The sequence below is a fragment of the Phocoena sinus genome, chromosome 9 (assembly GCF_008692025.1).
Source record: "Phocoena sinus isolate mPhoSin1 chromosome 9, mPhoSin1.pri, whole genome shotgun sequence".
Classification (NCBI taxonomy): Eukaryota; Metazoa; Chordata; class Mammalia; order Artiodactyla; family Phocoenidae; genus Phocoena; species Phocoena sinus.
The window spans coordinates 62084520-62097377 of NC_045771.1; the positions used below are offsets into that span (position 1 = coordinate 62084520).

At 42.3% G+C, this 12858-nt stretch overlaps 1 protein-coding gene across 4 annotated transcripts in view; it reads left to right on the forward strand.

Moving 5' to 3' along the window:
• Positions 1-12021, forward strand: part of UMAD1 (UBAP1-MVB12-associated (UMA) domain containing 1) — a 253280-nt gene extending 241259 nt beyond the window's left edge. For all 4 annotated transcript variants that reach the window (XR_004351373.1, XM_032642596.1, XM_032642595.1 and 1 more), the window contains one exon: positions 11285-12021. Coding sequence is in view for 3 of the 4 variants with exons in the window: in XM_032642596.1 (XP_032498487.1) it covers positions 11285-11542 (258 nt within the window). In the remaining variant the exon portion in view is untranslated. The remainder of the gene's footprint in view (positions 1-11284) is intronic.
• Positions 12022-12858: the final 837 nt, after the last annotated feature.

Genomic DNA, 12858 nt, shown 5'->3' on the forward strand with positions numbered 1-12858 from the left:
ACGTCTAGACTGTGGGGAAAGTTTAAGCCAGCACAGCACGCACTCTTACCCAGGTTACTTGTCTCCCCTAGTCCAAGTAGAGAGAGAAGGAGAAAGAGACTTTCCCCAGGCCTCAGGATCTTGGGTGGATCAATTTCCCCCATCTAGAAACATGGATCCTTGGCTATCTTCCACCAACCAGGTAACTCATTCTACCTCCTTGGGGAGGAGTAGGGGGTGGGCAGAAGGCCAGGGTGCTTAAAGAAAAATCCGTCTTTATGGAAACCAAAGAAGAAAGAGGCTTTTCTCTTTAACAGAGGTGAACAGAAACTAAATAAATGGCATTTACCTCCCCATCCCCTCTCCTACCCACCTCTTCAGCTGTCGTCTCTCAGGCTTTCCTCCCCTTACACTGCTTACCTAGTCCTGCTGCCCTGTACCCCATACCCCTGCCCCCAAGCACAGGCTCCCCTGCAGCTCTGTCAGACTGTACCACATAGTTGTGGAGAAATACTGGCTCCTAAGCAAGGCAGGTTGAAGCTGTAGACTGATTGCATCCCCCCCAAATTCTCATGTTGAAACTAATCTCCAGTGTGAGAGTATTGGGAGGCTGGGCCTTTGGGAGGTGATTAGGTCATGAGGGTAAAAGACCTCATAGATGAGATAAGGGCCCTTATAAAAGAGGCCCCAGGGAGCTCCTTGGACCCTTCCGCCATTTGATGTTACAGCAAAAAGAGGGCAGTCTGTGAGCCAGAAAGCAGGCCTTACCACACACTGAATCTGCCAGCACCTTCATCTTGGACTCCTCAGCGCCTCCAGAACCAAGAGAAACAAACTTCTGTTGTTTATAAGCTACCTAGTCTAAGCAGCCTGAACAGACTAAGACAGTTGATTAAGGGGAATTTGGAGTAGCTAAGGTTAGCTTCTGTCCTTCTCTCAGTGAAAGAAAGGTAGGTCTCTGGTAAAAATATTTCCCAAACGGTTTCATCTCTATTGTGGCAGGACCACATTGAGCTTCCTTTGGAAGACATATTTGTGAAATGGTTCATTTGGCAAGTCAAGAACAACCCATCTCTTTCTTCAAGAAATAGATGTAGCTGGGGTCTCCAACTAGTTTTAAGTTCTGTCTGACGTGTATCACATGTCAGTGATATTGCGGAAAAGAGGTGGTAAAGTCTTATTAGGAGCAAACAAACAAATGCAGAAATCCAGGATTAACATAATATGAAGAAATTTAAATTACTTAGCCATTCACTAAACATGCATTGATCACCTGTCATGAGCCAGGCATTGCTCTGATTGCTAGGGAAATGGAGAGGAAATCTATTGTTGCTGGCTTTGAGCTGCCCATGGTTTTATGATGGTGACAGAGAATTCGATTCCACTATGATATATACTGTGAGAGAGGTATGCAGACTGTTAAGGGAACACACAGACAGGGACATGGCCCAGGTTTGAGGAGTGAGTTGGGGAAATCTTTCTAAAAGAGTCCTGAAGTACATCCTATAGGCAAGATGAAGGGAGTAGTAAAAGAGAGAAAGATGTCCTAATTTAGGCAAAAGTAATTGAAAATAAGACAAGGCTCGGAGCTAAAAAGAGAGCCTGGCGTGTTTGGATAACAGCAATCATTTAAATGGAGTAAAGAGCTTAGAGAACGGTAATAAAAGAAACTGGAGGGATGAGCAAGGCCAGATCATACCTTATATGCTATAAGGAGTTTGTGCTTTTCTCCAAAGACATTGAGGAGTTTTAAGCAAAGAAGAGCGTGGGTTTTAGACATCACCAGTGATAGGGAGAATGTAGTATAGGGGGCAGCTCTGGTAACACTCACAGCAGGAGGCCCTGGTGGCCTGCACTAAGAGAGTGACAGTGGACCTAAAGAGAAATGGATGGACTTGGGGAGACATTAAAAACATCAAAGTCAGTAGGACTCTGTCATTTACTGCATAGAGGAAGTGAGAGGGAAAGAGAAGTCGAAGATAATTCAGGTTTCTGTGTTGGGCAACTGTGTTAGTACCCTTCACCAATACAGAAAATATTTATTAGGAGAGCATTAGGTTTGGGGTAGACTTAGGGAAAAGATGAGAGCAAGGTTTAGAACACACTGAGTTAAGATCCCTGTTGAATATCTGAAAGAAAATGTATAATAAGGTTTGAACATATGGGTTAGGAGCTCTAGATAGAAAGCTGGGTTCGAGACTGGGGTGTGTGTGTGTGTGTGTGTGTGTGTGTGTGTATGTATGTACACACACACGTATCAACATACGTACTTTGGGTGGAAGAGTAGGGCAGTAGGCACCTTGGATATGGATAAGCTCATGCAGGGAAGCGTGTTGAGACTAAGAATAAAGGAACAGAAATGAGGCCCTGGAAAATACCATTTCAGAAATACGCAAAGAAACAGAAGGAAAAACTAACAAGTGTTACAGAAGCCAAGAAATAAAAACCCAAAGAGTCACCTGTTTTAAGTGCAACGAAGAGGTCCTGTAAGTTTAGCACTTCACGTCATCTTCTGAGTTCAGCAAAAGAGTGATTATGAGTAACCTTGGAGAAATCAGTGGCAGTGGAGGGGCAGAGATAGAGGCAGATGGCAGTGGGTGAGGAATGAAGCAGATAGCCAGTGTCAGCGATGGTCTCAGCCGGGCTGAGAAACAAAGTAGAAAGATAGTGTGGGAGGGGAGTTCAGTGGGTGAGATGTCAACGGGCCATATAGACTTGAGGAAAATTTTCTGTAAATGGTGAACTGATTATATAAAAGATGAGCAATTAGAGGAGCTTCTGACTGATGAAGCCATGTCCTTGAAGAGTGGGGACAAGATGAACGTGGAGCACCGGGGAAGGGTTCGCTTTGGGTAGGAGGAGGGCAACTTGCCCTCTGTGGCAGGAGGGAAGTACAGATGGGTTCAAATGTAGATAAGTCTTTTGGATACAGCAGGTAGAGGAGATCCTCAGCTGATGGTTCCTGTTTTCTCTATTAAGTAGGAGGCTAACCACCTGCTGACAGCAAGGAGGAAGGTGATGATGTCGGGCGAGAGAAGAGAAGGGGTGAAATCCGTGCTGTAAAGAACGAACGGGGGAGGCTTACTGGGAAAATAGGAGATGTCTGGACAGCTTAAGGTTAAAGATCACGAATTTTTATAAACTTTTTAAATGTTTTTTTAAAAAAATCACTGCAACAGCTCTTTGTATTTTCAAAACCAGTATGAAACAGGATCCCACATTGAATACACTGTTTCTTCCAGGTTCATTTCCTAAAATGCTCTTCTTTCCTCTTCCCACTGCTCCCCCACTCCAGTTGGCTAGTACAGAAGATTTTCTGGCTTTAGTGAAGCCACTTTTCCAAGAATACATGGAACAGATTACAGAAGCAAGTGACAGCCGGCTTGCTTCTCCTTCTTCACGTACAGTCAGCTGGAGTTCTGAAAAGAGGAAGTCAGGAGAACTTTTTTTCTTTTTTAAAGAAAGACGGGAGCATTAGGAAGCTTGAGCAGGTGGAAACACTGAGGAAAAGAGAAAGAAGAGAAAAGGGGAGCAAATAAGGAAACAAAAGAAATGAAAACTGAAATGATGTCATAAATCAGAAAGAAAAGGGAGCAAAGAAAATACCTGCTTTCTAACCTAGCCTCTTAGTTTGCTACCAAAATATGCAGTATCCTTGAACTAGGAGCCCAAGTCACATGGAACACAGAAGTTTTGAGTGACTTCAGCTCTCTTCTGCCTAATTTATCTGTATCAGCGGTAAAGTATTCTGGGCTTTCGTTTGTTTCTTTGGACCAACCCCTTAATTTAAAAATCAAGTCTAAGGTATCTGAGGAACAAGGGGACCAGATTCAGTGCCATTCGGAATATTTAATGGGTGCTTGTCATGTGCAGGTATGACTGTTCTCGATAGTGGGGATTGGCAGAAAACAGGAAATAGTCTCTTCCTTTGCAATATAATTTCTCCCAATTGAAAGGAGACTATTGCTTAGGACTTACGTAGGTGGAAGAGCCCAATCCTCTGGCTTTTATCAGCTAGCCGGACATTTATTGGCAAGTAACTTCTTAGAAGAAGTAAGAAGCTTGAGTGCTGCCTTAACTGTGCCATTACTTGTATCACCTTTTCCTAACCTCTTGTCCCCTGATGCTTCTGACTCAGATTTGCCCCCTACCCCACCCCCATTGAGACGCTGATGTAATGCAAGCAGATAGCAGCTGAAGCCAAAATAGAATGGATAGTTATCTGAGGAGATAAAGTGACGGTGTTCCCTGTTCAGGCTATTATTCAAGGGAACGTGTCTTTTATTTATAGGCGTAGAATTTAAAGGCATAGACGGCCAGAGCTGGATATTACCTTTTCTTACTATAACTCGTTTCCTAGAAGTATGCTTGATACAGCTACCTTCTTTGCATGTAAATTGAATGTGATAGATGGGTGTTTTGTACTTGGTTTCATGTTCTTTTAATAGGTTCTGTTACTGTTGGGGTTAAGGCTGGTTTCTAAATTTCAATGCTTCAGTATTTTGCTTTTATAGGACACTATTTTATCTCTACTTATCTGAGACACGGGTTGCAGAAAAAGGCAGGAGGTTTTAAAAGATGCCAAATATAGGTGATGTTCATATTAATAAACTATTCATACTTTAGTCTGGTATGGCTAAGTAGATGAAGTCTCCAAATTGTTAGCACGTTTGCAAAGTTGGCTCCCCTTAATAGATTTCATGGCGGTTAGTGGAGCCTCTGTGCCAGGAAAAATGTAGTAGTCTGTTCTTAAACCTCCATTTCCTTGCTTCCAAACACCCAAGAGTGAGGTTCACAAGGATGCCACGAACCTTCTGTTGCTCTGGGAAAGTGACTTCATCTTTCTAAGACTTTACGAAAAAGTGTGATGTGCCTTGTACTCTTGGAGTGTGTTTTTTCCTAAGCTCTAAGATTTTACAGATTGAACCTCATGAATTTTTACAGCCCTTCTGCAAGAAAGGGAAGAATAGTGCCTATAAACCACTTTGAATTATTCGAAACAAAGATAATAGAATGTAAGGAACCCAAGATAAACCTGGCCAGCCCTTTTTTTTTTTCCCGGTACGCGGGCCTCTCTCTCATTGCTGTGGCCTCTCCCGTTGCGGAGCACAGGCTCCGGACACGCAGGCTCAGCGGCCATGGCTCACAGGCCCAGCCGCTCCGCGCTATGTGGGATCTTCCCGGACCGGGGCACGAACCCGCGTCCCCTGCATCGGCAGGCAGACTCTCAACCCCTGCGCCACCACGGAAGCTCTGGCCAGCCCATTTTTAACAGGTTAACTGATGAACAAGAAATAATTTTTATGAAAACAGCTGATTAATTGTAAACTTTGTTTGTTGTCATGATACAGATAAGGAAATTTATTTTCTCCCTGAGATGAAAAAAGATTCTGACATGGTATACTCATGTTCACCGGTGTAAGGGCAAACGTTCATTTGAAAAAGAAATATTAAAGCTAGATTATAGGAAGGAACTTACATTCAAGAATATTATCATAGCAGCATTTCTGTGAACAGGATTAATCACAAAAGTAACAAGTATGCTTTATGAACACAATATTTGAGGTATTATTTTTAAATTTGGCTATTAACCGTAAGGTTAATTGATTCTTTTCTTCCTGCTCCATTGTGGTTAACATACTCGTTCTTCCCTTTAAAGACCCATTGTATTATGCAAATGAAAAAAATTGAAAGACTTTGTGTCTAAGAGAGAAGGCTGCTTTTTGCAGGGGGACTCATGCACCTGTCTCAGCCTTCACCCCCCAACCTCTGCTGCCATTGGCTGCCAAGCTAGGGACTCAGTGATCAGGGTTAGTGGGTGTAGGGTCCTTGAATTTTGACTCCCATTTTCTTTGTGACTTACTCTTATTTTGTCTTATAATTTCTCCCCTTCCAACTCTCAGCATGCCAACAGCAGCTGCATCATGGCACTCACCCTTGCTGCCAAGAGGGCAGGCAGCCTCCTTGGAGACTGGAACGTGGCACTCTAGCCAACGGTTAAGAAATAGACACTGGAGTAAGACATATAGCACCGCTGATGCTCAGAGCCTTCTAGGAGGCATTTAGTGGAACACTGTGTCCACAGTGTTTTTTAACTTAATTTAAATTTTGGAAACTTTTTATTATGGAAAGTCTTCAAACATATACCAAGGTAGAAAGAATACTGTAGTACATGCCCACATACCTTCCTATCTCTCCCTTTCACCCATGATCAACTCATAGACAATCTTGTTTCACTGTCCATGGTGTTTTCCCCATGGTTTATCCAGGCTACTGGTAGATTCATTTCCAGGGATAAATATCTCTTAAGTTATAGTTCCTTTTCCATCCTTCCTCAGTCTAATATCTATCACCTTAATGATTTTCTCAATCCTTTCTTCCTAAAGGTAAAAGCTAGTAGAGTCGATTTTCCTTCTAAATTAAGCCAAGGTGCTATGTTAGTAACTGTCATATTTTCCAGTACTGTCCCCTAAATTTTCGAGGCTTTGTTCATCCAGTCAGCCAGTCTACCCAAAGCATGGCTGAAAGGTACAAGACCTTAGAACACAGAACTTTCAAGATCACTGAGTTTGATTCTCAGTTTTACCACAGACTAGCTAGCTGTGTAACCTGAGACAACTTCCTTAACCTTTCTGTGCCTCAGTGTTCTCTTGTTTTTTAACATGAGACTAGTAATAGGACACGCCCTACAGTGCTGTTGCAGGACTTAAATGAGTTCATATACTTAGACCGCTTAGATGGAGCCTGGCACAAAGTGTTCAGTGTACGCTAGTTGCTGTCACCATCACCACCATCATCATCATTTTTTGCCCCTCACCACTCATTTTACAGAATAGAGAACTGAGGCCCAGGTGGATGAAGCAGCCCCCTTCTGCTTATGGCATATGGCAGTTTTATCAGGAGACCTTGAACAAGAAACCACATGGCTCAATTCCTTTATTATACTAGATATAGTCTTGTCCTCAAGGAATTATGCTCTAACAGACAAGAATGATTTGTAAAGGAAAGGGAAGAGCATTAATAAAAGCATGAACAAAGGAATAACCATTGCTGCCAGAGAGGTAAACCTTAGAAGTTGTATGTTTAGAAAGCAGAGTGCTCCGGGTTAACATACCTCCTTTTTAGTGGAGAAGGTGAGATTTTAAGAATGCTTTTGTTTAAGAAAGGAGATGATTTGGCTAATGAAACTGGAGAACATTCTGTACTCAAGGGAGAAAGGGAAGAAAGTTCAGGTATGGAATGCGATCAACAGATCTAGGGAACATTTGCCCATGAGATTAAGAGAGAAGACAAGATATAAGAAGAGAGGGGAAGGTAAGATTGTTTGAACCATCTGTGAATGTCAAAAAAACCCAAAAGAAATGGATGGATCCTAGACTTTATCTAAAGCCAAGAGGGGTCTGACATTACTAAATTTTTTATTTATCACTGACTTTTAACATGTGCTAAGCGTTATTCTACTTACTCATAAATTACTTACTACTTATATTACTTCATATAATTCTCATAACAATTCTATGAAATAGGTACTACTACTGATTTCCTAATACAGCTAAGGAAACAGACGCAGAGAAGTTGAATAACTTGTCCAAGGCCATTTGCTTATTAGTAGGCAGGATTTGTACCCAAGTAGTCTAGCTCTATGCTGTGTGTTTTTAAACACTCTGCCATGCTGGCCCATGGTAACCAAAGCCCTGGTGCATCTGTAATCTTTAAAACCAGTGTATAGTGATGCCCTTTAAAGAAGCTGGAATTGTGGCATCATTACTCACTGATACCTGTGCTCTCGGCTGACCCAGGGACACTTACTATTTAAATCCCAGTCAGGTTTCAGGAAGCAGATTCTATCCATTCATTGCCTGCATGGACCTGTCTAAAAAGCTTTGTCATCACCGGGTGAGGTTACATTTGTTCTAGTTGCCATCCTAAGAAAGGATTCTGGTATTTTATTTTCACATGAAGCTGTAAAACAACTCTTGATAGGGATGTGTTTGGTAACTCCATTCATCCAGAGTCATTTTACTACACAGGTATTTCTTGAGAGCCTCTGTTCTAGGTGTTGGGGGATGACTGTGAAGAGAGCAGTTCCTTCTCTACAGAATCTCTGTGTTTTCCTTTCTTAGGAGCTTCTTCTCTTTAGCATATAAACAAACATTGTTTCTCCCAACTTAAAAAAGAAAAAGAAAAATCAAGAGACAGCTCTCATGACCCCACTTCCCTTTCCAGCTACTGGCCATCTCTTTTCCCGTTTACAGCATAATGTCTGGAAAACAGTCTGTTCTCGTATTTGTCTTCGCTTTCTCTCCCCCCGTCCTCTTTTAAACACACACCAAGCCGACTTTCTCCACCAGATTGCACTAGCTCCAGACTTGAGTTACATCCCTCTGCCTGCTAACAGCTCCACGTAGACGTCTGCTAGGCACGGGGAACATCCAAAACTGAACTCTTCACCTTCCTGTCCAAGCCCCATCCCTGTGAATGGAGAACGCATCCTTATTGCTCAGGCCAAAAACTTTGGCCTCATACTTGACTCCACTCTTGTTCTCACGCCCCACCATCTATTCCATCAGCACACCCTATTGACTTTAACCTTTAAGTCTATCTAAAACACAACCGCTCTCTCTCACCTTTACTATCACATCGCTAATCCACATCACCATCATCTCTCTTTCCCAGCTGGTCTTCCTACTTCCTTCCCTGGCCCTGTTACCCCTCACTGCCTGCTGTCAACCAAACAATTCTTTTAAGCCATCAGTCAGAATGTATCTCCTCTGCAAAAATATGTTCTTCAAAAATTTTTAATCCCACATGCAACAACATGGATGAATCTCATACATATAATGTTGAGTGAAAAAAGCTGCAAACAAAAATGTATGATTACCTTCATTTAAAATATAAAAACAGGTGACTCAATCTCTGTTGTTACAAGTCAGAATGGTCATCTAGGGGTCAGGGAGTTGACTGTGACTGAAAGAGAGCACCACTCTCTTTCTATGACCCGATAGAAATAGGGTCATTTCTATTTCCTGATCTGGGTAGTGGTTGCTCATAGGTGTTTCGCTGGTTAAAACTTAGCCAGCTAGGGCTTCCCTGGTGGCGCAGTGGTTGAGAGTCTGCCTGCCGATGCAGGGGACGTGGGTTCGTGCCCCGGTCCAGGAAGATCCCACATGCCACGGAGCGGCTGGGCCCATGAGCCATGGCCGCTGAGCCTGTGCGTCCGGAACCTGTGCTCCGCAACGGGAGAGGCCACAACAGTGAGAGACCCGTGTACCGCAAACAAAACAAAACAAAACAAAAAACTTAGCCAGGTATACACTTATGATGTACCCCATTTCTGTTTGTATTTTGCACTTCCATAAAAAGTTTTACAAAATTGTTATTTCTTACACAGAAAATCATTCTCCTCTAGACTTAGAGATAGGAATTTATCCGCATTTATAGCCATTATAATATAAGCCCTATTCAGGCAAAAGTCTTGTCTGCTTTCATTTATTCAACAAATATTTACTGAACGCTAGACACTCATCCTGGCATTTGGGATATAGCAGTGAACATGAGAGACAAAAACTCCTTAAGCTTCTGAGGGATGATAATCAGAATAAATTATATACCATTATAACCAGGTGCCAAGGACTATGGAGAGGACAGAAGCAGGAGAGGCAGGCAGGGAATGCTGGAGTGGACGAGGTGAGGTGGCAGGAAACAGTCTAATGAAACAGTCAGGAAAGGCCTCACTGAGAAGGTGACATTTGGGCCACCACTGGAAAGGAGGGGAGGGAAAGAGCCCTGTGTTTATGTGGGAGAAGAACCTCTTGGGCGGAGGATCTGGAAAACAAAGGCCTGAGGCAGAAGCAGGCAGACTGCACGAGCCACGGCAAGGAGACAGTGGAACTAGAGGGGCCTGAGCAAGGGCAGACCAGCCGGGCTAAGGTCAGAGAAGTACCCGAGGCCAGATCACAATGGGCCTTGTAAAGACCCGGGAGTTTGATTCTGCATGAGACTGGGGGTGGGGTGGGGGAATAAATTTTTGCCTGACCTGGTTTGAGTTAGGTTTCAGCTGCTTGCAGTGGCAGGTTGTTCGTTCTCATTGCTGTAAATATACTTCTGTTTATTATCCATTCTACTATTGATGAATGGATACCAGCTCACTCTACCAGCTCAGGGCTTGCAGTGAGTGCTACTATGAACACCCTAGTGCTGCATGTCTTTTGGTAAACTCCTGTATGCAAGACATACCAACTTTAAAGAAATTGAACAAGATGTTATCAATTCTTCTTATTTTAATAACTTACATAACATAGGATTTTACTTCCAGCGAAAGGCAGGTTATCAACCACTATGTACGGTACACATTAGAGGTAAATTCCCAAGTATGTATTAGGGTAAAGCAGCAACGTATGAAAGACAGAGAATACAAAGATAGGTAAAATAGATTATTTGCCCTCAAGGACCCTAGATTCTAGTTGGGGATAAGACATAAGCACGTGAAACAGCAACTAGCAAGGACATGTAAAGGAAATGCCAAATAATATCCTGGGCAGTTTGCCCCATAGTCATTCTCAAGTGAGCAAGGTCACTTTGAACTATGTTGATATAAGATTTCAGAGGGAAGCTGGGGATTCTATGGAGCCTGAAAGCTGACATCAGATTTGGAAAAGCAGAGAATGACTTTGTGGACATTATCTGGGCTAGCGAAACAGCAAGAGGGCCCATTTGTATTGGAGGGGCCCGTAGATGGTCCATCTGAATAAGAGTAGGGCTTAGGATTCATTTTAAAACCGAGTAGAGGACTCCCCTGGTGGTGCACTGGTTAAGAATCCACCTGCCAATGCAGGGGACATGGGTTCAAGCCCTGGTCCGGGAAGATCCCATATGCCGCAGAGCAACTAAGCCCGTGCGCCACAACTCCTGAGCCTGTGCTCTAGAGCCGGCGAGCCACAACTACTGAGCCTGCGCGCCTAGAGCCCACGCTCCACAACAAGAGAAGCCACCGCAATGAGAAGCCCGTGCACCCCAACGAAGAGTAGCCCCCGCTCGCCGCAACTAGAGAAAGCCTGCTCACAGCAACAAAGACCCAACACAGCCAAAAATAAATTAATTAATTTAAAAAATAAATAAATAAAACCTAGTAGAGATATAGATGGATTTATTTCTCAAGTAAGTAAATAGCTGCGTTCTAATCTGGGAATGTTTATATATTCCACATTTCTCAATCACTTTGATATATTAATGCCACATTTTGATAACGCCATATAACCTCAAAGTCCATAAGGTCTAAATGACTTAAATATATATGTATTTTTAGATTGGCAAAGAAAACTCATCCAGTGTGACTGTAGCAGGCCCCGAGATGGAAAATAAGGCAGGCCAGACTCTGGAAAACAGCTCATTAATGGCCGAGCTTCTGAGCGACGTACCCTTCACCTTGGCCCCGCATGTGCTGGCCGTGCAGGGTACCATCAGTGACCTTCCCGACCACTTACTCTCCTATGATGTCAGCGAAAACTTATCGAGGTTTTGGTATGATTTCACTCTTGAAAACTCAGTGCTCTATGGTTCGTAATCTTTATGTCTGTTTGCACCTTAACAGCTTTAAGACAAAAGTTTGCCTGTTTTATTTAACCTGTGTGATGTTTTTTGACATTTCCCTGTTTAAAGGCCCTTAAAGGCCCTCAGAAAAGCAAGGATCATAAAGCAACTAATATTACATTCATTGCTCTATTTTTTTTAGAATAAAGCATATTTGTATAAAAAGTAAACTTAAGATCTACTACTTCCTTTTCCCCCTAATAATAAATACAAATATTAATTTATCAAGGTTTTATGAAAGGAGTAGATTCCGTCAACCGGTCTCTCAAAATACAACACCTCATATTTATCTTAGAAAAACTGTGAAAAAGAACTGAGGCATTTTTCTTAGTTACCACAAGAAACTGAAGTCTCCACTTGGAGTGTGATTTCTCTTCTCTGGTTTGGAAGAAACTTACTTAATGTTATCCCCTTTCTCCTTCCACTGTGTTTATTAGTGAATTCAGAAAAAAAGAAAAAAAGTTGGCAGTTAGCTTAATTTCTTCAGTCTTGATTTAGACATTGATGTGGAAATTTACAACTTTTCCTAGAAAGCAATGGTAGTTTGCTGATGTAAGAATGCTGTAAGAAGAATGCTCTGGATACTGTTTCTTTTGAATGACAGATTTTGGTTTCCTTAATCCCGTGGCAGTCTGTTCCGCCTTGATGGAGTCCTGAGTTCCTGCCTTTGGTTTTTGCTACTTCACGGTTTGCTTTCTCACCAGCTTTCCAAAGAACGTTCCCTGCTTCTGCCTCAGTTGGCATTTGTTCTCCTTACCACCTATGTTCCTGGTTTATGAAGAGATCCATGTTTCCTTTCAACCTCTCTGCCTCCCAAAGAAAAGCGTCTCATAATGATATGTATTATTGCTGATAAAGCCCTTATTTAGAAATTCGTTGGCCACAATACAGATGGAAATGTTTTACTGCAACTGACTCATTTCCAGTTAGAGCGTAGGCAAAACACCTAAACAGGACTTTTAGTTCGTGAATATCTGTTATTTATTCCAGAAAACTGCCATTGGTCCATAAACTGTAAAGGGAAGAGGTAAATTGTGATAGAGCATTTTCTATGCCATGGAAAATTTAAATCACATTTGTTCTGATTAGTGGCAATACAGTTTATTGATTCTGTGCCAAATCTTAACTATATGTTTCACAAAGGTAGAGTGCCATAGCAAAACTAAATACTGTGCATAAAGGTACGTGAATTATTCACGTTTTAATGTGTCATGCATGTTGGTTTAATATATGTGGCATGGTCTTGATAAAATGTTATATTATTTATAATGTAAATGTACATTTCTATTG